General features: G+C 43.2%; 1 protein-coding gene across 2 annotated transcripts in view; it reads left to right on the plus strand.

Moving 5' to 3' along the window:
- DOCK8 (dedicator of cytokinesis 8) overlaps nt 1-24,988 on the plus strand; it is a 206,102-nt gene that overhangs the window by 175,564 nt on the left and 5,550 nt on the right. For both annotated transcript variants that reach the window (XM_046664172.1, XM_046664173.1), the window contains 10 exons: nt 444-602; nt 1,207-1,307; nt 2,158-2,350; nt 6,901-7,044; nt 8,313-8,444; nt 8,898-9,032; nt 10,431-10,520; nt 13,806-14,042; nt 16,766-16,909; nt 18,191-18,297. In XM_046664172.1, coding sequence (XP_046520128.1) covers nt 444-602; nt 1,207-1,307; nt 2,158-2,350; nt 6,901-7,044; nt 8,313-8,444; nt 8,898-9,032; nt 10,431-10,520; nt 13,806-14,042; nt 16,766-16,909; nt 18,191-18,297 — 1,442 coding nt within the window. The remainder of the gene's footprint in view (nt 1-443; nt 603-1,206; nt 1,308-2,157; nt 2,351-6,900; nt 7,045-8,312; nt 8,445-8,897; nt 9,033-10,430; nt 10,521-13,805; nt 14,043-16,765; nt 16,910-18,190; nt 18,298-24,988) is intronic.

Below are 24,988 nucleotides of genomic sequence, written 5' to 3' on the forward strand. Positions count from 1 at the left end.
TTTTCCAGGGGCCTGAAAGGAAAGGAGAAACAAATTCACTGCCCGCCTGTAGTCCAAGATCTCAGAAATCCTGGCCATGGAGATCCTATTCCTCTTTGCAGTTTACGTAAAGTCCCAAGAAGAGGAATCTTAGCACCAAAGGAGACATCCTGTGACTCAGCTTTGTAGGAACCTTCCAGCCGTGCAGCATGGCTGCAGCCCAATCCTCAATGAAAATTTAAAGAGTTGACAGATTTATGTCAGAGCAATATCCATTTAAACCATTTAAACAACAGGATGAATCTTGTGCAAAGTTTAGCTCATATTTCATTGAGAGAAAAGAAATAATTGAGACTGGGTAAAAGAAATGTTGGAGAGTTATTGGTGTTCTGGCGCTACTGCCTTCAATTGTCTACTAGCTGAGTGCCTCTTACTTGTTCCTTCTTCTTTTTTTCCTGACGCAGAACTTTGCAAGAGTGAAGATGCAAGTAACCATGTCTCTGGCATCTTTAGTGGGCAAAGCACCAGACTTTAATGAGGAGCACCTGAGAAGGTCCTTGAGGACGATTTTGGCCTATGCAGAAGAGGACACCGCCATGCAATCCACTCCTTTCCCCACCCAGGTAGACTGAAGAGCACCCTTGTCTCATGCATGGGTTTGGGATCAATTATAAACTTGTATGTATATGCATATATATGTGTATATGTATAATACTAGATAATTATAGATAAAATGTATAACAATTTACATACGTGGTTATATATTCTATAAATTATATTAATATACGGAATTTATATTTATATATAAAATTCTGATTATATAATTATATAATATATTATCGTGTATATTATATGGAACATCAGTGGAGGTCCTAAGCTGCCTCCTACTTGATATAAAAAGCCCTGATGTTCCAAGAGTACAGTTTAGGGCTTTTCAGGTTGCAAATAACTGACACTAGTTCACAGTAATTTAAACAAAAAGGTTTTGGAGAGGGAAGACACTATAAAGATTCAGGGCTAATTCATGGATCCCAAGGGCCAACTCACATCTGGGCCTCAGAGGTGCCTGGATCTGCAAAGGCGAAGACCACGTAGACTGCCCTCTACCTGCCACACCTCTCCTTGCAGCCAAGCCAGTCCACGGTGGCCCCTTGAAGTTTCAGTGCAATCCTAACTCATTCCCGTGGACTACAACCAACTTGTTTGGGGGCATACGCTTTTTTGCAGGTGGAAGAACTTCTCTGCAATCTGAATAGCATCTTATATGACACAGTGAAAATGAGGGAATTTCAGGAAGATCCTGAGATGCTTATGGATCTCATGTACAGGTAAACTTTTCTGATGCAACCAACAGGGTATCACTTGAAGATCTAGGGTTTGCCACTGTGGAGGTCTTATTAATGTAATTATCATAGACAGTGTGGGCACACTGTTTTGGACGGCATCCAAAACTGTATATAGAAATTGGTGGAAATGAGTTATTCAGAGTAAGTTGGTTCATGTACAAGTTTTCAGAAAGATATCCCTAATTTAAAGTGAGATAGCTTGGGGCCGTCCCTGTGGCCTAGTGGTTATAGTTCCACGCACTCCACTTGGTGGTCCAGGTTCACAGGTTCTGATTCCCGGCACGGACCTTCTCCACTCATCAGCCATGCTGTGGTGGCATCCCACATACAACGCAGAGGAAGACGGCACAGATGTTAGCTCAGGGTGAATCTTCCTCAAGCAAAAAAAAAAAAAGAGGAAGATTGGCAAGGGATATTAGATTAGGGTGAATCTTCCTCACCAAAAAAAAGAAAGAAAGTGAGATACCTATTTTATAACTCTGTCTTCCACTTCTTGTTCTGATATGATGTCATAAGAAGGGTAGTACTTTTGTCTTCTGTTATTTTGAGGGAAAGGAAAGGAAGAAAATTACTAAAGATCTATTAAAATAGAAATCATTTTGTCAGGTCTTTTTTTCCCCGTAAAGCTTAAACTAAATGTTATTTCTTGGCATCCAGCACACCCTAGACATAAGACTAAAACAGCTGAACTGATAAATATTTGCCTTTTCTCTCATTTTCTGAACACGTAGGCAAAACCCTCAGGGAGAAAAAATTTTTAGAAAAACAAGTGGCCATACACAAATAGTGTTATTAACCATTTGTCCTTGAAATTTTCTCAATCTGTCTTCAGAATTGCCAAGAGTTACCAGACCTCTCCTGACCTGCGGCTGACCTGGCTCCAGAACATGGCAGAGAAACACACCAAGAAGAAGTGCTACACAGAGGCCGCCATGTGCCTGGTGCACGCGGCTGCCTTAGTGGCCGAATATCTGAGCATGCTGGAGGACCACAGCTACCTGCCCGTGGGCAGTGTCAGCTTTCAGGTTGGGGACAAGTTCAGTTTTTCCTTTAGAGCAGTGGTTCTCGACTGGGGGCAATTTTGCCCCCCACTGCAAGGGGCATTTTATAATCTCTGGAGACATTTTTGGTTGTTACAACTGGGGGTGGGAGGGGATGCTGCTGGCATCTGATAGATATAAGCCAGGGATGCTGCTAAACATTCTACAATGCATAGGACAGCTCCCACTACAGAGGATTGTCTGGTCCCAAATGCCAAGGGTGCCAACGTTGAAAGAATCTGCGTTAGTGTATTCATTATATTTGCCTCTTCTTGTAGTTTATTTTCTTGGTTTGTTTTCTTTTTAATTATTGTTTACAATAAATGTAGAGTCGATAGGCACTTTAGATATTCCCAAACACTTTCACATCCATGACGTCATTTGACTTTCCCCATCAACCAGTGAAGCAGGCAGATAGGGAAGGTATTATTACTCCCATTTCACAGGTAAAGAAACTGAGAGGGCAATTTTTCTAAGGTCATTTAAACTCTTTCTCAAAGACTTGAAGTTGACAGGTGTACTGACAACCGTGAAAGTATTTTCCAAACATGGGAGAAATGATTTCCCTCGTGGTCTGTTCCTTTGATTACACTCCCCAGCTCTGTAGGATCCCACTCTCTAATCTGGAATCAAGAACCACACTGACCTGGGAAAGGAAAAAAGCGACTGAATCAATACTTTCTTAGGATAAGCTAAATATGACCCATAGTTAGCAAAGGGAAATTGTCTGCCAGGCCTGAAAGTTGGCTTAGGCCAGGATGCTCAGTGGCCACTTGGACTGTTTTTGTTGACTAGTTTAATACAATCTTTAGAGAAAATGAAAGTTTTATGGTACTTTTTTTTTTTAAGATTGGCACCTGAGCTAACATCTGTTGCCAATCTTTTTTTGTTTTTTTCTTCTTCTCCCCAAAACCCCCCAGTACCTAGTTGTATATTCTAGTTGTAGGTCCTTTTGGTTGTGCTGTGTGGGACGCCACCTCAGCATGGCCTGATGAGCAGTGCTAGGTCTGCACCCAGGATCCAAACAGGTGAACCCTGGGCCACCAAAGCAGAACCTGGTAACTCAACCATTCAGCCACAGACCAGCCCCTATGAATACTTTTTTTAAAGAGACATAACCTGTAGAAATGACCATCCCTGAAACCTTGAAAATACAGTCCAATATAGAGCCCTTTTCAAGCCAGACTTGCAAAGTCATTTACAAGTGTTTGTATTATTCTTGTTTGAATTTACATGACTGACCTTATAAAAGGGTTTGTTCTTATTATTGTCTTTTGACACAGTTTTGTGATGCTGTGTGAACCAGAAAGAGAAGACAATTCAAAGTAGCTTTCCCAGGCTTAGAGAATAAGCCACTCAACTGTTACTGGTGGGGCCAGGAGCTTCTGATTTCCTAAAATACTATTTACCTGCCAAGCTGGGTATTGCTCATATTATTAACTCCTCCTCTCTTATGGTCTTCAGTAACAACAATATTTATTCTATCACTTCATTCTCAGCAAATAAATTTTATTCTCAATTCAGAAATGTTTGTTATAAAAGCCAAAATGAAACTCTTATCCAAAAAGCATAAAAATATCACATCTGATTTTGAACCTCATAAAAGTAAAGAAAGTTATAAAAATCATTTTAGATGTATCTGCTTCTTTTATCGAACTTATTTTGGCCATTTGATATTATCAAGGATCAATTTTGTAAGTGCTACTCTTTAAATTCCCAGAAAATCTTTAGGTTTATCACTTAATGTTGAATCTTCTTTTTTTGTTTCATTAACTGAACTATTTCTTAGCATTCTTTTATGACTTTTTCCAAGTTACTATATTTTATTTGTAATATGTTTACTATAAGTACTATATTTATATTTATTTTATCTATTAATGGCATTTCATTATTGACTTTCATTCTTGGTAAACTTGAAAATTCTAATTTCACCTAGAATTCAATTGATTTGCTCATAATAAGTCATGCCAAGGTGAGATAGAATAGTTATTCTAGAGCCAACAGGAAGACTCCACATTGTTCCCATCTGGGGGCACATAGCTCTATTTTTTCATATATTTATATCCATTTATTCATTCTTTTAGATGATATTTATTGAGCGTTTATTCTGTCCTCATGACCTCTACATTCTAGCCAGGGAGAGTGATGTCATATAATTAATTATTCTATTCCTTATTCAATTTCATTTATGATAAATGCTATAATAAAAAGGCACAAGATACTGTGAGTGTTTGTAATGCGACCCAGCCTGGGTCAGAAGGATGAGGAAGGGGAAGGGGAAAGACAAGGAACTGTGAAGTGTGAGGTCTTCATGACACACAGAACATGGCGAGTTAGGTGTCCTCAGCTGCAGAAGAGAAGCCACATTATGTTGATGCTTATGAGCCAGATCTTTTTGGAAATATATACTTGCAAGTGACAGAATACCTAACCCAGACTGACCTCAGGTAAAAGTGAATTTATGAGCTTGCATGAAGGAGGTGAGCCTGGAGTAGCACCTGCCAAACTGGACCTAGGGGTCCAAACAATGTCATCAGACCTCGGTGTCGTCATCACTTCCTGTCTCTGCCTTCTGTTATGTTAGCTTCGTTCTTCACAGGCTTCCACATTCACTGAGAAATATTTAGGTTTACATATTCCCAGATTCAACTTTAGGAGAATAGAGAGATGCCTCATTTCTAGCAGTTGCAGAGAAAGTCTCAGTGCATCTTATTGGTTCTGATGGGATCATGTGATCATCCCTGAACCAATCATAATGGCCAGAGAAATGCAATGCTCTGATTAGCTGGGCCAGAGTTGAGGTCCACACTTGGAGTTATGGATGGTTCCCCAGGAGGCCTTACTTTGTAGAAAGATGAAGGAATTCTGGGCAGCATTAACAACAGATGTCCAGTATTGATTTCTTAAATGCTGTGTGCTTTAGTGTTCAACCTTGTTCTGTTCCAATAACATTGAATTTTTGGAAAAGAATTACAAACTGGAGATAAATAAATCAGTGCAAGGAAAATAACTTTGAGGCCACTGAATTCCAAGGAACTGAGATCGTTGAAATTCTATGCCCCAGAGTACAATATTTATTCCACAAATGTAGATATGGCTACATTCTCAGATATTGCTGTTAGTTTTACCTCCCTAATTCTGAAGCCAGGAAAGTCTGCCCAGGATCTTTTTCCTCTAACTACAGCTAAGAAGGCTACATAACTTCAATGTGTTCCTCTACGTGTAGAAAATTGCATACAATTCTAATAGTATTTATTTCTTGGGTTATTGGATTCTTCTAACTGAAGCTCTTGCACTGTCTGTTATCTCCAGTTCAGAAACATCATAATAGAAAGACCAGGTTTGGAAGAAAGACTGGCCACAAAAGATTCTGAGAGCCTCCTATATTCCTAAAACTGCTTTGCAATATTGGATGTGAAGATATAGGATTGTGACAACTCTCTCTTCCTTGATGCTAAGGTTGATTCACTTGATCTTGATCCAGCCAGGCCAGGAGGCAGACAGATTTTCCTTCACAAGTTGACTGTGGTTGATTGGTAGTGGCTGACTAGAGTACTATACTAAGAAGAATTTTGAAACTATATCCAAGCTTTATTGGTTAGTTATGCCTGCCATGAGTGCAGGAGTAGGAAGGAGTGGTATGTGTGCTACCTGTTTGTAATCCATAAACTAGGAAGGTTTCCCATTTCTTTTATGCTCCATATGCATTTCTTCCACAGCTGTGAAATAGGTCAAAGAAAATGACTCTTGACTTGTCAAGACTATGAGAGTCACTGCCAGGGCCAGAGCTGGGGTGAGGCGAGTGAAGCATGGAAGCCACAGAATTTAAGGAAGCACTCATTCTCAGGGTCAAGCAAGTTCAAGATCACCAGTTATAGACCCGAGAGGGAGTGCCTCCCTAAATTTTGTGCCCTGGGTTTCTCATTTGGTTCCCCCAGCCCTGGCCCTGGCCACTGCATTCTCTGCTAGAGACTTTAAATCCTATGGTTTATGTAAAGTGAAAGTCTATAGAAAGAAACAAAATGTTGTGGGGATAAAACAGTAACTGCGGCATTGCCATAAACATTTCCATAAAGACGACATTGTCGTTTGCTGTTGTCACATAATATGGCTGTTCACCTGAAAGTCCAGGCAGTGGTAGCAACTACTTCACAGGAACATCACTCAGCTGGTGAAACAAGGAGTCTGGTGAACTGCTAATTGGCCTTTGCCTTGTAAAAACCATGACCCCTGTTGGATGTCCCTTAGGTCATTTCACTAAAGTGACTTGACTGTTGTTACATTGAGGTGAGTAAGTCTCCTTCCTAATAGTTAAAAAAAACATTGTGAGTTTTGAAAACCAGTTGCTCAGCGCGCCCTTTCACAACGAATGGCAGCCAGAACCTCTTCCGGGTGGAACTGCAGACCTTGTGTAATCACGGGCTTGGTGTGGATCTTTGAACGTGGGCTTCTGCATCCCTACTTTTGGGTTCTTGTGGTGCTTTTTGTTAGACTGATTCCCCAGTTCTCTGGGCTTATCCTGTGATCTCTTTCAGAATATTTCTTCCAACGTGCTGGAGGAGTCAGCGGTCTCTGATGACACCCTGTCCCCTGATGAGGATGGTGTGTGCTCCGGCCGGTACTTCACCGAGAGTGGCCTGGTGGGCCTCCTGGAGCAGGCCGCGGAGCTCTTCAGCACGGTCAGTGACCACAGCGGGTCCCAGGCCTCTGACGTCCGGCTGAACTCCAGTGCTGTGAATGCCCTTCTTAACAGCCCAGCCAGCCCCGCTTCAGACAACACGTGTATGGGTGTGCAGGGCAGGGGGTGGGCCAGGAGCACTTTGATGTATGCAAATTGTGTCAGCTCTCTGAGAGAGATGAGAAAGCCTTTCATCAGGGCAATATTCTGGTTTTGACTTCATGCTCATTGGCTGGGCAGCAGTTTCACAGTATTATTTTCATTTAATAGGGGTGGAAACTAAGCCACAGAGAGGTGAAATGGCTTGCCCAGGGTTACACAGTAAATGATGAGACATGTTCTCATTCCCTCATTTTCCCTCTCATAGAGAAAAATATTGGGGAGGAGACACTGGGAGGAAAGGAAGGAATAAATAGACAGCATCTTCCTTCCTAACAACTAAGTAATCCCCAGGATGGTCACAGAGCAGGACCAGCTCACAGAAATGTGGGAGCGGAAACCACTGAGCTGCCCCTCGTTAACCTAAGCTGGGTCTAAACACTCCTAATAAGGAAAAAATATATAGATTAAGGCAATGAGATTCAGGGCAGAGGAGAAAGTCCCTTGTCTGTTTTCATGTTGATAATCTCTCTCCTCCCTCCCATTTTAAGCCAAGTGAATATTTACCACTTCACTATATTTAGCTGATCCAATTTTGTTTTCACTCTTATAGTTTTCCTTCTTTTCTACTTTTCATTTCCAAGTTTCCACCCTTCACCCCTTATGTATTTTAATTACTGTTTTAACTATTTTCTCTCTCTTCTTTTTTTTTTTGTTTTCCTGTTTTCCATTTCAGGATTTAGAAAAAGTCCAGTATATGTTCATTTTTCCTAAAATTTGAGAAAATGAACTAATTAGAATCCTACTAACTCTTTTCAGGCATACATTAAACATCTGGCTACAGGGAGACCTCTGATGACATTAAATATTATATAACATTAAATATTGAATATGAATTTGTTCTTAGTCCCTGCTGCCAATCTCCTGTCCTTTTGTCCTCCATGAAAACCCTTTTCCCTACTTATCATCATCACACAGAACCATGTAGCATATGTCTAGTTCAGTTTGAATGCCACAACCATCCCAAAGAAGCTCAGACATCACTCCTGCTCTGTAAAATGTTGTGATGCCAAAAATGAATCCATTCTCCACCTCATAGTGAACTCTGGCTGCTCTTCTTAAGTTTCCAGTGGATTAAATTCTCTTTGATTTTCTACTCCTCTTTCCAAGGGAGGATTGTATGAGACGGTTAATGAGGTCTACAAACTGGTCATCCCCATCCTGGAAGCACATCGAGACTTCCGGAAGCTGACTTCCACGCATGACAAGCTACAGAAGGCCTTTGACAGCATCATTAGCAAGGTAGCCGGGGATCCTGGCCAATAGGTCCTGTTACCTGCCAGCAGGTGACCCTGTGGTGCTTGGCCCTCCTTCCTCTCTAGGGAGTGATTTCCCTTGAGCACATCATTGCTGTAGCTCCCACCTACCAAACAGAAACGGGCTGGGAATAGACAGAGGACCAGAATTCAGACTTTGAAAGAAGGCTACTTGAATTACTTTACAACCAGGAAATGTGAGAATCTTTTAAATTCACTTAAAAGAAGTCCTAGAAAGCTTTCATGGAATTCCTTTTGTTATTATTTCCAAAGCTTATTCCCATAAACATTACATGTTTAAAAGGGTGATTTCTGTTTAAATTAGTCATAGGAATAAAATGCCTTATCACACAACAATAAAAGACTCTCGCCCTTTGCAACCCAGTGGATCCTCATGAATTATATAACTAAGGAAAGGTTTTCTTGTTTTGTTCATCAGGGTCATAAGAGAATGTTTGGAACTTACTTCCGCGTTGGTTTCTATGGATCCAAATTTGGAGATTTAGATGAGCAGGAATTTGTTTACAAAGAGCCTGCAATTACCAAGCTTCCTGAGATTTCTCACAGACTAGAGGTAAGAAAAGTGATTCTGTGCTTGACATTGCATACTTTACAAAAACAAGTTAGAGTGAGTCATTATGAAAAAACTGAAGAGTCCTGGATTCATCATTGATCTCTATATAAGTTTTTCCACATTGCATTTATGATATGAAGGTTTTAGGTGAGATCACGAGGTAAAGAAAGATTTCAATAGTTTTCCCCTAAGATTCTGTGCATGCTTGTCAAAGGTTGTAAATAATATCATGAATACTTATTTTCAAGACCATCCACAAGTCAGTCAATCTCATCTGCTTTCTTATAACCCTCTCCAAATTTTAGCAGCAGTTTTTCATCTTGAAGGTTATCATCTTGACTGTGAAGTAATCTGGCCAAATTACCAAATGACCCCTAGAAAAGGCTGTGGCCATTGTTTTGGTGTCACCGGACAATAATCCCACTTCTGACACAGAGATGCTCCTGCTGATCCAAGGAGCGCCCTCTTGGGATAATCAGAGTCAGTGTCCCATCCCATGGGCTGGCAGCCCAATCCAACCTGCTGTTTACATTTGATCCATAATGCAGCAAATGTAGCAGAAGAGAGCAGCATGTTCTTGGAGAAAAGGCAGGAGAAAAAGGGAAACAGCATAGAGAAAACAGAAAAAAAGACACAGACATTGAAAGGGCCAAGCATTATGAACTCAGGAGGAAAGTCAAGGGATACTACCAAAACGAAACCCTCTCAGGCTGAATAACTGGGGTCCTCTGAACTGCTGACAGTGATTAACCGGAGACTCATTCCTTACGCTTTCTTGCTATTGCTTTGAATTTATGCCCTTTCATGGCTGTAAAACCTAAAACATATTGTTGCCAACTTGCTCCTTATACTACCCATCCACACTAAGTAAGACTTGAATCCTTACTTGACTCAAAGAACCATGGCCCAGGGTGGTTGGGTGACTTGCCCAAAGTCATTCAGCTCATGAGAAGGAGAATTAGCAATTGACACCACGTCACTTGGTTCCCCACTATCGTTCCCTCTGCTTAGAAATAGAAGTATATATTTTGTCTTTCTGTGCACTGTGGTTTCTCAAATTATGGGAAGCCTGGTGACCTTCAAGTTCCTAGGGTAGAGAAAGCAAGAAGTTAATAGTGCCATACCCCTGGAGCTGCTTCAGGAAATATGATGACGTTGGTTGAATTAGAGGCAGGCGTCCATATTATAGGGAAGCATATATCAATTTGCATGCTGGACTTCCTTATATTTTTATTTTTGTCTCAGGAAATGCTGACCTTGCCTCATGAGCTCAGAGGAACTTTCCATAATCAATGAGCAAATTCTCCCGACACTTGTTCCAAACTTACTCCTCTTCTGAGAGACAGAGTTACATTATATTAAAATAACCTTTATAATCATTTGGTTCCTCTCACCTAGGGATTTTATGGTCAATGTTTTGGTGCAGAATTTGTGGAAGTGATAAAAGACTCCGCTCCTGTGGACAAAACCAAGCTGGATCCAAACAAGGTATGGGGAAATTTGCAAAAAATAACCATCCGGCTCTGATTCCCTTTGTCCTACCCCAAGAACATAAGATGACCTCCTTTGTCTGGGCTCTCCAAGTCTATTAAATGCAGCCAGACTTTTTTGTCTAGTGTTCAACTACTGTTTGGTTAGATCTTAAAGAAACCATACTCAGAAGCAGGAACTATAATAGAAGCTACCATTTATTAAACACCAACTGTGTGCCTGGCATTCCTTTAGGCCCCTTACACACATCATTTCATTTCATCCTTCAACAGTCCTTTGAAACAGGTGGTGTTCTTCCTATTTTACAGATGAGAAAACTGAGGTATAGAAAGGTTAAGCAACTTTCCAAGGTCGTGCAAGTGTCAAAGCCAGTACGCAAATGAGGTCTGTCATCCTCATACCCTTAATCACTGCTCTTTACTGCCTTTCCATAAACACTTTAAACTCTCAATTTAAAACATGTTAAAAGATGCAGACTTCTCACCGACAGCGTTTGGTGGTACCCTTCTTTAGGCTGCAGGTGTTCCTTCCAGCCAAGTGCAGGGTCGCTGTGCTGTTGGGGGAAGGATGGAAAAGGCTTGGCCTTCAGTGTCTTCACTTTTCACATGAAGGCGTATTCTGTCTCTCTCTAGACTGGGTGTAGTACAATACAGTTCTGACACTCACCACCTGGAGTTAGTGTCACACTCCACAAAATGCAGGCCCAGTCCCCCACAAGACTGCCCTCACTTCAGACACCAGCCTCAAGTGGGGCCCCCAAGCCACCCACACTTCTGACCAGACAGCTGCAAATTTGGGGGTTCCCACGGTACCTTTCAGGTTACATAACTCACTAGAATGACTCACAGAACTCAGAAAAGTGCTATACTGACAATTACAGTTTAATGATAAAGGGTACACGTAGGGCAAGGTCTGGGAAGGAGCCCAGAGCTTCTATGCCGTGTCATTCTGGAATCCAGGCATGTCACCCTCCAGCAGGTCAATATGTTCACCTACCAGGAAGCTCCACTGAGCCTCGGTGTCCAGAGTTGAATCAATCAGGGTAGGCATGACTGATGAAATCATCAGCCACATTATTCAACTCAGTCTCCAGCCCCCTTCCCCTCCCGGAAGGCCAGGCTAGCCCAAAGTCCCAACTCTCTCATCACATAATTGGTCTTTTTGGTGACCAGCCCCCCCATCCTGAAGCTATCTAGGGACCCACCATGCATGATTCACCACATTAGAGTAACAAAGAGAGTCCTATCACTCGGGAAATTCCAAGAGTTTTTGAGGCTCTGTGCCAGGAAACAGACAAAGAGTAGATATATTCTTTATTATACCATGGGGGGATGCCTTCCTGCTCAGTCCACCTCATAGACAGATATGTTCATGAGAGAGCTTTCTGAGCTGCTAAAATAATGCAAGTTCAAGGTCTTATTAAGCGCTGGGGGACAGAGGAGCAGTTGCCATCTGGCAGGCCTGTAAGAGGAAGAGTCCAAACTCTTCTCTCAGTTCTGTCCTCCAGGATATTAAGAAGATGATGCAAGGAAGGGAGGAACTGGCCAAATTTAAGAGTTTGTTTTTCTACATATTTCAGAAGACTTTCCCGCTTTAGACACATTCCCTAGTCTAGGCTTGAAGCGGTAACTGTGGTAAGAGCTGAGCTGAGCTTCAGACAGGAATGTTTGAGGTCCTTGAAAGATAGGATTGGCGGTGTGCCCACAGTGATCTGTACACAGCTGTGTAGAGTCCCAGGGACGTTCCTGACACAGGGTGCTCTTTTCCCCTCTTTAAAATCCCCAAGGGAGGCTGTGAGAGTTTTAAATGAGAATCTGAAACCAGAATTACAATCAGATTTCATCACACTAAATAGTGCCTTATGGTCTGAGGTCACTGACCTCACCCATCCATTTCAGTGGGTGGGGGTGCTGCAGAGTCTATGGTCATTGTCATTCTTCTTCTTCTTTTTTTAAATTAAAGATTGGCCCTGAGCTAACATCTGTTGCCAATATTTTTTCTTCTTCTTCTTCTCCCCAAGGCCCCCCAGTACATAGTTGTATATTCCAGTTGCAGGTCCTTCTAATTCTGCTGTGTGGGATGCTGGCTCAGCATGGCCCGATGAGTGATGCTAGGTCCGTGCCCAGGATCCAAACAGGCGAAACCCTGAGCTGCCAAAGCAGAGCCCACAAACTCAACCTCTCTGCCAAAGGACACGCCCCCCCCTTTTTTTTAAAGAGGCCTTCTTTCTTAATAAATGCCCTTCTTCATAGTGTGTTTGTGTGTGCACATGTGTGTGTGCATTTTTTTAATGAGGTACATGCAGTAAAATTCACTTTTTTGGTGTTTAGTTCTTTGAGTTTTGACAAACACATGTAACCACCACCAGCACCAAGATATAGACGAGTTCCATCACCCCCAAAATCTTTCCCCATGCCCCTTCGTCATCATTCCCTCCCTCTGCATTCAGCCCCTGATAGTCACAGATGTGTATTCTGTCTTGGTAGTTTTCCCTTTTGCAGAATATATGTAAATAGAATCATACAGCCTTTTGAGTCTGGCTTCTTTCACTTAGCACAATGCATTTGTTATTTATTGCTTTTTATTGCTGAGTGGTATTCTGTTGTAAGGATCTACCATAATCTGTTTATCCCTTCCCCACTTGAGGGACATTTGGCTATTTCTCGTTTTTGTCTATTGTGAATAATGCTGCTATAGACATTTGTGTACAGGTTTTTGTGTAAACATAAGTTTTTATTCTCTTGAGTATACACGTCAGAAGGGGATTGCCAGGTCATATAGTCAGTGTAATTTAACTGTATAAGAAACTGCCAAGGTGTTTTGTCAAGTGGTGTACCATTTTGCCTTCCCACCATCAATGCATGAAAGTTCCCGCTGCTCTAATCCTTGTCAGCACTTGTTATTGTCAGTGTTCTTTAGTTTAGCCATTCTAATAAGTGTGCAGTGGTCATGGTTGTTCTGAAAAGGAAAGTCCGTCTCTTCTGAGGAGCAGTTTGCAAACTTTCATACCAGGTTTCAGTCGCATCAGTTAGCTCTGTGAGCAGGGGACCTGACTTCACACAGACATACTCACCTCTCCTTCTCGCACTCTTTTCTCTCCCTGGGGGTGGAGAGGACAGACGGCTGATGGCGAAGTCTCACCTGATGCTCTCAGCTTCTGTGGCTTTTGTGAACTCAGAGGGGCGGGGCTGCTGCATGGTTCCAGCACGCCTCCCCAGTGTGTCCTGGGTGGTGGTTTGCAGGCTAGCTCATCTCCTCCTCTCCCTGCCTTTTCCCCCTCAGGCCTACATCCAGATCACTTTTGTGGAGCCCTACTTTGATGAGTACGAGATGAAAGACAGGGTAACCTACTTTGAGAAGAATTTCAATCTGCGGAGGTTCATGTACACCACCCCGTTCACCCTGGAGGGGCGGCCCCGGGGAGAGCTGCATGAGCAGTACCGTCGGAACACCGTCCTGACCACCATGCACGCCTTCCCCTACATCAAGACCCGGATCAGCGTCATCCAGAAGGAGGAGGTGATGGCCCCAGGGGAGTGAGCTGGGGACTGAGGCCGCCATTGAATGAGTGGGCCTGCGTGACCTCCCGGGGCGACACACAGACCTCCTTCATGCTCCTTCTTGGCAGACTGGAGTGAAAATCTAAAAGGGCCACACTTGAAATACAGCGATAGGTGTTATCCTCTCCCCCTCGTGGTGCCAGAAATCCTGTTCAGGCAGCTACATGTTTTATAGCACTACTTTATATGTAAATATTTTATATTTTAAAGTTATATCTTTAATATAAAATATTTACGTAATTTTAATATTTATATTTTAATGATATATCTTATGAAATATGTATTTAAATTTTGAATATTTTATACTGTCTTTTTACATATTTAAAAGGTGATACAGGCATAGTTGTTAATTATTAGAGACAGGAACAGCAAAGAGTAGCTCCAATGAGTCGGTGGTGGTGCACTGGAGGAAGGGCACCATGCACGGTAGAGAGGAGGCCAGCTGACTTCTGGTCCCAGCTTCCTCCTGTGGCTTTGTGCAAGCCACTTATCTTCATTCAGTTTCCTCATCTATCCATTGGCAGGAAAGATCCCTTTCTCTTCTCTGGTTCTATGTAGAGTGCAAGACTTCTAATCCATTGTAATGAGACTGACCAAGAAAGTATATCAAGGAGCCAGCCCTGTGGTGTAGTGGTTAAATTTGTACACTCTGCTTTGGCAGCCTGGGGTTTTGGGTTTGGATCCCAGGCGTGAACCTACACACTGTTCATCAAGCCATGCTGTGGTGACATCCCACATACAAAATGGAAGATTGCCACAGATGTTAGCTCAGCCACAATCTTCCACAAGCAAAAAGAAGAGGAAAATTGGTAACAGATCTTAGCTCAGGGCCAGTCCTCCTCACCAAAAAAAAAGAAAAAGAAAGTATCCCAAGCCACAGAGTCACTCAAAATTAGACATACTATAAACATTTTATTTTTTAAAAAAAAACACATAGATGTACATTTATTTGTCGTTCATTTTATATAGGGCCTCAGCCTTCTCTGTGATTTTGGGTTAGCTGGTCACAATTAGCATTGTCTTGCTTGTATAAACCCCACCCATAATGCATTGTCCATGATTACCAGTTTTGGTTTCTATAAAGCAGAATGAGAGCTTAAAGATCTTTGTTAAACAATGGGAGAGCAGAATCCTTCTGGATTTTTATTATTTTTTTGCCTCTAGCCTTTTACAGTTGTCTTGCGCACACTTAATATGACAGGAATCTTTATAGCAACTCACTTTCATGACATCTAGCCCAAGCATTCAGTGTGGTTTTCATAGAAACAACTCCTTTTCTTTCCACACCTGTAGTTCATCAGTTTATGCATTATTTAATTAGATTAGGTCATTAAAATAACAAGTATAGCATGCATAATCAAGTTGGTGAACAAACACAGATAAATTATGGTGAGTACACACCTCATCGGGCAGGAGCAGAAGTCCCATCAACAAGAGTGTTGAGCAACCACATCAGAGAGTGGGGTTCACAGAGGGCAAAGAAAGCCTGAATAGTGGCTCAGTCAAGAGGAGATTGGTTTAGAAGGCATCTGCTGTGTTCTTATTGTTCGGACTTTTGAACACTAGGACATGTAGGCATAGCACAGAAAGAAATTCATGGTCCCAGTAAGAGTCCTCACAATTTTTCTTGGCCATCGGTAGTTCCCTGAGAACCTCAGTATATTAGTTGGCTGGGGCTGCCACAACAAAGTACCACAGACTGGGGGGCCCAGACAACAGAAATTTATTACCTCACAGTTCTAGAGGTCAGAAGTCAAAAATCAAGCTGTCAGCAGGGTTGGTTCCTTCTGAGGGCTGTGAAGAAAGGATCTGTTCCAGGCCTCTCTCCTTGGCTTGTAGATGGCCACCTTCCCTCTATGAATGTCTCTGTGTCCAGATTTCCTCTTCTAATAGGGACATAGGTCCTATTGGATTAGGTCTCATCCGAATGACCTCTTTTTAATGTGGTTACCTCTGTGAAGACCCTCTCTCAAATAAGGTCAAATTTTGGGGGACTGAGGGTTAGGAATTCAACATACGAATTTTGAGGGGACATCACTGCACCCATAACATTCAGGAAGGACCATACCTCAAACCACCAGAACTTAGCAACTAGTAGATTGACCCTTACAAGAATTCTATTTACTAGGAATTCACCTTAACGGTGAGTTGGAGAAGGCACACACGTTGCCAAAAATCTTGTTTTATGGTGGAAGAAATTATTGGAAGAATATCTTCAATATTATGGAAGAAAATATTGAATGCTGTACTTCCAATAGCTTTCCCAATTATAAGTTGAGTAATATGTTCAATAATAGGAAAGGAAAACCAACAGTGTAGAAAGGACATGGATTTTGAATGTAGACATCATTTTGATCAAATTTTGATCTCCCTACTTACTCCCTGTGTCATTTTGTGGCACTTAATTAACCTTACAAATCCTCCTTTGAGTATAAAATGGAGAGAATGTGGACATTGTTTAAAGGAGAAAATAATAAATGTATGTAAAGTTGCTGGAACATAATAAGTTCTCGAAAAATGTTAAGCCCTTCCTTCTTAACCTATCCAGATTATTTTAAGTTACTCTGAAAGCCTCCTTAGCTGCTTCTTCAAATCCAGGTGCCCTCTTCATCATAGCTCCAGGTTTGTCCATGGCTTATCAGACCACGCAATAATTTCCCTACATTTGTGTCTCATGTTCAGTTTGTTTTGACACCAATCGAAGTTGCCATTGAAGATATGAAAAAGAAGACCTTGCAGTTAGCGGTTGCCGTTAACCAGGAGCCCCCTGATGCCAAGATGCTTCAGATGGTGCTGCAGGGCTCCGTTGGAGCTACTGTAAATCAGGTGAGCAAAAGCAGCCAGTGGCAGCTCCTCTGGTTCTTGGTACTTTGATTTTTATTATATGTCTGCGCCCTCCCTCCTGGAGGTTGATGAGGAGTCTGGTCAGCATACAAGTGATGTTCCTAAACTTAGACTGAACACTTGAGGTTTAGAGGACTTTGAGGAGGCCTCTTCTGCTTCATGTAGCAACCCAAGGTAGAGAAGAAATCCTGGAGATGAGTGGACCATGTCTAACGAGTACCATTTTCTTGGAGAAGTCTTCACTCGGCCCCAGACCTGGCAATATGATCCAGATCTGGGGTCCCATTGAAGAGTGCTTCATCGTGCCCAATTTAGGCAGAGTTGTTGCAGGCCTGGAGACTAATTGAAGAATGCCTGTAGGAGACAGGGGAAACGTCTACAACATCCAAGCCCTGGGTCAGTCACCAAGGAACCCAGCATGCCAGTGGCCTTGCTAACCAGGAGTGACCTGAGATCAGGCTTCTTAGGCCACTTAAAACCAGACTGGACCTTCTCAGATCTATTTGAATCCTAACTCCCAAGCTTAGCGTGCAACTGAACCAGTCTCACATGGAGGGAGTGCTAGCTTAGTACTCTCTGTTCAGTGTGCCTCCTTAATTTCAGAACTAGGTCTGCTCTTGTCCACCTCCACACTCAAAAACTCAGTGAGTACCATGACTCTTCCCTCGCTCAGCACAACTGGACGCCCCTGCAAAAACTTGTGTCTGTGTAGCATCAAGGGAACAGAAATAGCAGAGAAGAAAAATGGCTATTATATTTCCAAGACCAGAACATATTAGGAAGCTTTTGCTTTTATAAGTTCCTTCCATTGATGAAAATGGAAGACTTTCTAAAGGCACAACCATGGACTACCTATGTACTATCCATATATCTGACTCAAGCCAGCATGAGTTACACAAAATGGTGCTTGCCATTTGGGCAACTAGAAAAGTGAATATGAATGGATGGATCAAGACAATCCCCATTTTCAGAAAAGCAACTCAAAGCTTTGATGTAGTAGTATTACCTTTATATATGAAGGAAAACCTATTATTAGTATTTAATTAAGAAAATACATCTATACTTCTGAGTATTCTTCTAAAACTACAGACTCCTCCTAAGGAATCAAAGTTTTCCTGAGATGTTCAAGACCCTCCTTGATTTTTTGTTTTGGTCAAACTAACTTCAAAATTAAATGTTCAAACTAAAAAGTCACTCCAACATTTTATCTCAAGTAATTTAATTTTTTTCTAACGTCAGTATTGTTTTTACTTTTTCCATCAGGGACCACTGGAAGTAGCCCAAGTATTTTTGGCTGAAATTCCCGCTGACCCAAAACTCTATCGACATCACAACAAGTTGAGATTATGTTTTAAGGAATTCATAATGCGGTAAGAAGGACAATGACTGGGAATTCAGTACAGCTGTGCTTCTCAAAGTGTGGTCCCCAGATCAGCAGCTTCAGCATCACCTGAGACATTTGCTAGAAAGGCCAATTCTTAGGCACCAACCAGACCTACGGAATCAGACTTTCCAGAGATGGGCCCAGCAACCTGTGGCCTAACCAGCCCTCCAGGGGATTCTGATGCATGCTCTAGTTTGAGAACCCCTACAGTAGAGCAGTACTACTTACAGTCCTGATACATAGCTTCAACTGTAAAGTGCTCTCATGTTCACCATCTCACATGTGCGTCACAATCACATTGTGAAACAGGTATTATCACCATTCTCGTTTTAAAAAAGAGGCAATGGAGGTTCAGAGATGGGAGGTGATTTTACTTAAGGTCACACAGCCAGTTAGTAGCAGAGTTGAGTTCAAACCCAGGTCTTGTGAATTGAAATAGCCCACACTTCCATCCACGTACTGATATTCCACTGATGTGTAAGAGTCTCAGAGGCTCTTGGCATTGGCAGTCTTTGTAATTTCCCATATCATGAAAGAAGCTATTTTTAGAAATGTAAAGATAGACACTGCCTCAAATTGGGAGATAAAGGCAAGATTCTAAAACTGGGCTTTTTCAAAGGTACCATCTCTCTGGCAGTTCCCATTGTCAGGCAGCCCTCATTTCTGTCCATGAATTCTGCAAGGGAGCTGGCTCCAGGAGCAGCCTGTCCAGCCTGGATAGGAAGCCAGTCTTTGGGCAATGTCTTGCAAGCTATTGCAATACCAACAGGTGTATTGGGTTTCCTGTGGCCCTAAAAGGAATGATTTTGAAGAATGTGATGGCATTTCATCCATAAGAGAGAAGGACATCAGAAAAATGTGTACCAATATTTCTTTTCCTGCAGAACCTTGGAGCAGCATGTAAAATATGGGAACATGCTACAGATGGGGATAAAGTAGGCTAAAAGTTAGAGTTTGCTAAATTCAGTGAAAACTCATCAGAACGCTAGTTTTGGGTGAGGTTAGAGATACCTCCTCCTTCACACGCTTTGGTGAGATGGATGCAAATTTGCTGTGTACAGAGACACCCTTGGTCCTGCAGTAAATAGCAGCTGCTTAGTTATAAGGAGTGTCCATGTGGGCATATGCACACATACATGCACACAGATTATGTTTATTAATGTTTTGGTATTTGAATTGTTTCCTGTATTTGCTAGCAATTCTGACATTACACAAAAGCTAGATTTTCTTTAGTAAATGATGCATTTTCATAGAACAAAAGGCTAGAAAAGTATTGGGAATTTTTAAAGATCTATTTACTTTCCACACATCTTCAATTAAAATTAGTTATGGTTGAAGGTCCCTGAAGTTGGCAGTGGCCTGGGCCTCTCTGGCCCTCTGAAAGGACTTATGAAATGTTTAATGAGCAGGTACTATGACCCAGGTATGACATTAGTTGTGGGAATACAGGATCTGGGTGTGCCTCTGTTCCTGACAAAAGGATACATATCTGCTTGGCCAAATAATAACACAAGGCAGCACAGGCTAAGAACTGTTAAGAGTGCACTAAATATGGGGCCGGTCCCGTGGCTGAGTGGTCAAGTCTGTGCGCTCTGCTTCGGCGGCCCAGGGTTTCGCTGGTTCGAATCCTGGGCATGGACCCGGCACCTCTCATCAGGCCATGCTGAGGTGGCATCCCTCATGCCACAACTAGAAGGACCCACAGCTAAAAATACACAACTATGTACCAGGGGGCTTTGGGAAGAAAAAGGAAAAATAAAATCTTTTTTAAAAAGTGCACTAAATATACGGTTATAGAGTTCAGAAATCTAAATAGTCAGTTGCAGGCTGGAGTGGCTGGGGAAGGCTTTGTGGAAAACATTACTTAAACTTCATCTTCAAGATATAGGTGGAAGAATGGAGATAGCAGGAAGAGGGAGCCATTACTGGTAAAGTGACCGACATGACAAGACTCAGGCCGGGTGTCCACAATGCCCCTGGGCTCCTCTGAGTTGGCAAGAGCAGCGTGTTCTCGTGAGCATGCTAGGACAAGGAAGAAAGACAGTAGTGTTGGTAAATGGGGCTCTGAATAGAGTTTAAATGTAAAAGGAAGCTTGTTAAGAGAAGCCGTGATTTTTCTTAGTTAAAATGTACTTATAAAATCGTTACTGAACACACATTTCTAATTAGCTCCAGCCCCAGGACAAGTGACTACAAAGAGGACTAGGGCTGAGTCAAACTGTTCCAGGCAAGATACCTACCCGGCAGCAGGTTTTCCAGGGATGGTCCTTTAACAAAGTCATGCACTAGACTTTGGATGGTGATTCTATCTTTCTCCCCAGATGGCCTGGAAAAATACTGGATTTCCAAAAGCAAATTCACCATTTAAAACGTTCTCCAACCCTTCTATTGTTGATTCCCATGGGAAACCAGGCTATCAAACCAACTTCTCCACTGCCAGTTGGGATGCCCCATTATTCTAGGAAAGCCACAAGAATATCTATCAATGCTTCTCAAACTTCACTGTGCAAACAGATGACCTGGGAATCTTGTCAATGCACATTCTGATGGAGCAGGTCTGGGTGGGCCTGAGACTCTGCATTTCTAACAAGCTCCCAGGTGATGCTGATGCTGCTGGATGGGGCTGAACTTTGAGGAGAGGCTGTAAAGCTGCTTGATTGCCTCCCTCTCGCATGTTCTCTTCTTCCTCACCACCCCCCCAGTGGCTTAATCCCTCAGGCCATGCCTATTGTCACTCACCTCTTTTTCCTTCGCTTTCCTCCCAGCAAAACAGCAACCGTGCTCTAACTGCTTCCCTCTTGAACTGACTATAGATGTCAGTTCATTCTTTCATTCAGCAGTCACTTACTGAGCCCATACTGTGTGCCAGGCACCGGGCTACACACGTGCAAGGATGAAGTCCCAGTACAAATGGGACAAGGCTACAGGCAAACCATGCTGCTGCTCACTGTGTCACCTCCGAGGGCAACTAGAGGTTGACTTCCCTTCCACTTTGCTTCACATAGATCACAGGTGGTGGGAGAGATTGTGGTGAAGGTTGCATAACTGTATAAATCCGCTAAAACTCATCAAACTGTACACTTGAAATGAGTGACGGTGATGGTCTGTAAGCTAGACCCTCAGTACAAGCAGGTGAGGAAACCTTCCTTTCCCTGTTGCTTAACTGCTTCTCAAGTCCATTCAAGTTACAGGTTGTTAATGACTAGGGTGACTTTTTTTTCCCAGCAATTTTATTGAGAACATAGTGGTTTATAACATAGTGTAATTTCGGGTGTACATTGTTATTTATCAATTTCTGAATACACTTTATGGTGCTAACCTCTAGTAATCTAATTTTTGTTCGTCACCATATATATGTGCCCCTTTATCCCTTTTGCCCACACCCCAACCCCCTACCCCTCTGGCAACCACTAATCTGTTCTGTTTAGCCATGTATTATTTATCTTACACATATGAGTGAAATCATACAGTGTTTGTCTTTCTCTGTCTGGCTTATTTCGCTTAACATCATACCCTCAAGGTCCATCCATGTTGTTGCAAATGGGACAGTTTTGTCTTTTTATGGCTGAATAGTATTCCATTGTATATGTGTGTGTGTGTGTGTGTATATATATATATATGTACACCACATCTTCTTTATCATTCATCAGTTGATGGGCACTTGGGTTGCTTCCACATCCTAGCTATTGTGAATAATACTGCAGTGAACATAGGGGTGCATAAGTCTCTTTGGATCACTGATTTCAAGTTCTTTGGATAAATACCCAGCAGTGGGATAGTTGGATCATATGGTAGATCTATTCTTAATTTTCTGAGGATACTCCATACTGCTTTCCATAGTGGCTGCACCAGTTTGCACTCCCACTATCAGTGTACGAGGGTTCCCTTTTCTCCACACCCTCTCCAAAACTTGTTGTATTTTGTCTTGGTAATTATAGCCATTCTGACAGGTGTAAGGTGATATCTCATTGTAGTTTTGATTTTCATTTCCCTAATAATTAGTGTTGTTAAACATTATTTCATGTGTCTGTTGGCCATTTGTATATTTTCTTTGGAAAAATGTTCATATCCTCTGCCCATTTTTTGATCGGGTTGTATGTCTTTTTATTGTTGAGTTGTATGAGTTCTTTATATATTTTGGAGATCAACCCCTTGTCGGATAAATGATTTACAAATTAGTGTAACTATTTTGTCAAGTTATTTGCGCTGTGAATTTTCTCCCCCAGCCCTGCTCTCAGACAGCTGCGGTGGCGCAGGGGGGGAAGATATCTGGTGTTGAACAGCTCTCAGGTTTTCTCTGGAGTGAGCTCCCACTTCTCAGCAAATTTGGGCTGTCCGTCGATAAGCCCAGATTTCCAAGGCGAACACAGTGAGCCTTGCAATGCTGATTGCTAATACTGGAAATATACCCTTGCCAGGTGCACTGAGCTAGGTCCCGCCACTGGGCAGTGGCCTTTCTGACTCAGCTGTGGTGGAACGGGATACAGCCATAACGAACCTGGCAGGCTGACCTGCTGCGGCTGATGCTTATCCAGCCAGGCCTGGGCTCTGCAGATGGGTGCCAAGTTGGGACCTCAATCCCTTCCTGCCTTTTGCTGAGATAAGAAAAAGCACCTGACGGTTTCAGAAGCCAAGATGGAGAGAGACAACATTCTCCTTCCCTCCTCTGCAACCTGTGCCGGTTTTCTTCTTCTTACGTTTCTGTCTTAGTCAGCGTGGGCTGCTAGAATGAAATACCTTAGACTGAGTGGCGTGAACAACAGACATTGATTTCTCACAGTGCAGAGGCGGGGAAGGCCAAGATGAAGGTGCTGGCAGATTTGGTTCCTAGGGAGAATGCTCTTGCTGGCTAGTAGTGGCCACCTTCTCACTGTGTCCTCACACAGCAGAGAGGAAGAGGAAGCAAGCTCTCTGAGATTTCTTCTTACAAGGGCACTGACCCCATCATGGCCTGATTTAAACCTAAATTCCTCCCCTAAATACCATCACATGGGGGTTAGGGCATCAACATGTGAATCTTGGGGACACATACATTCAGTCCATAACATTACCTGCACTTTCTTCTTCCTATAAAGACTAAATGATTTTTAAATTCATTTTTATCTTTAAATAAGAGAGCAGTAGGCAGACGCCATCACAGGCTGCCTTTAAGAGAAGCAGTTTCGGATGTCCCCAGACAGGGCTCCACTGCACGTGTGGTCAGAGTCAAAAAGCAGGGGATGGAGGGGTGGTACGTTTAAGCTGGAGCTAAGGTCTGTGAAGAGGCAGGAGAGGGAATTTGCTCAAGTGGCCAATGGAAAACCAAATGTGCATGGAGTAGGTGGAAAGAGAAGCAGTAGGTGGAAAGAGAGCTGAATATTTGGTGGGAAAACAAGATCTTAACTATCATGAGGGCTGGCTCCGAAACAGGTCAATTGTGGGGACACATGAATGACTTTTGTCACTTTTCCAGGGTCACAGAGACCTGTATTAGTGGGCCAACGACGCTAGACAGAAAATTGAGAGCCCACCTTACACACACGCATGGCTCTTCTGCCTCTTCATGCCCTCTGTAATGATTCTCGAGAGAAAAAAATCCATTTCTGTTACAGTGTGATTCCATCCTCCTCTCTTGGGCCTCTCCCTCCCAACTCTCTCCAACAAGCCCTTGGTCCTCAGGGCTTGTCCTTGCCCTCTTGCTTTGGGAAGGGGGCCCCGTGCCCAGGGGTTATTGGGACTGATACCAAATTAGAAAATATTATACAATCACTGGAACCCCAGGGCTCGGCGACTCTTCAGGACAGAAGCCCAGGGCCTGCAGGAGGTTGATGCCAGTGTAACGTGAACCAAGCATGAAGGACTAGCCTAGTCTGATCTGGGGACCCCCCGCCCCCCGCCTGGGTTCTAGTGTGTTCAGTAGGCCCTCAGAGCCTGCTTCCAGGTGTCAGATGTGAGACTGGACGCCTTCCCAAGCCCGTAGCCCAATCTGGCCCCACTCCCTTCCCACATCTGGCCTTAGGAGGAGGAAAAAGAGCCACTGTACCTTCCCCCAGGGAGGCAGCCACACAGGCCCCACCAGGGGAGGTAGAAGTGGCTCAGGGGATGGCAGGAGGGCCCAGCTGCCGAGCTCCTGGTCTGCCCTGGGGTGCCCCACAGTGCTGTGCACTCTCGGTCTCACGTGCTTCCCCATCTGCAGTGACGGGTGCACACTGGACAATGGGCTGTAACCCCACTTGGCTCCAGGAAAGGCAGGCAACATTGACTGGGCGGCCCTCCCTGGTGGCAGTGGCTCAGCTAAGTCCTCACACACCTAACATGGTTTCATCCTCATAAACCAGTTTTATAGATGAAGGAAGTGAGGCTGAAGGAGGTTATGATTAGCCTAAGGTCACACAGCATATAAGTGGCAGAACCAGGATTTAAACTAGTCTTCCATCGGGACAGGCTGCCCTTGGGATCTGGGGTTTGGTAGAGGTCGGGCTGGGAGTGAAGAAATGAAAGGGACAAGGTTGGAGAAAGCCACTGGAATGTGCCTGGCGGAGGTGGCTATGCCCATGGACTCTAACATCTACTGCAGCTCTTCCTGTGGGGGGGCCAGATATTCCTTTGGTGTCCGGCTCCCAAATAAGCCTTCCTTACCTTAAGGGCCTGGAGCATATACATGACTCCCGTCATGGGGGGGGCGGGGGGGGGGGGGC

The sequence above is a fragment of the Equus quagga genome, chromosome 6, assembly GCF_021613505.1.
Source record: "Equus quagga isolate Etosha38 chromosome 6, UCLA_HA_Equagga_1.0, whole genome shotgun sequence".
NCBI classification, from domain to species: domain Eukaryota; kingdom Metazoa; phylum Chordata; class Mammalia; order Perissodactyla; family Equidae; genus Equus; species Equus quagga.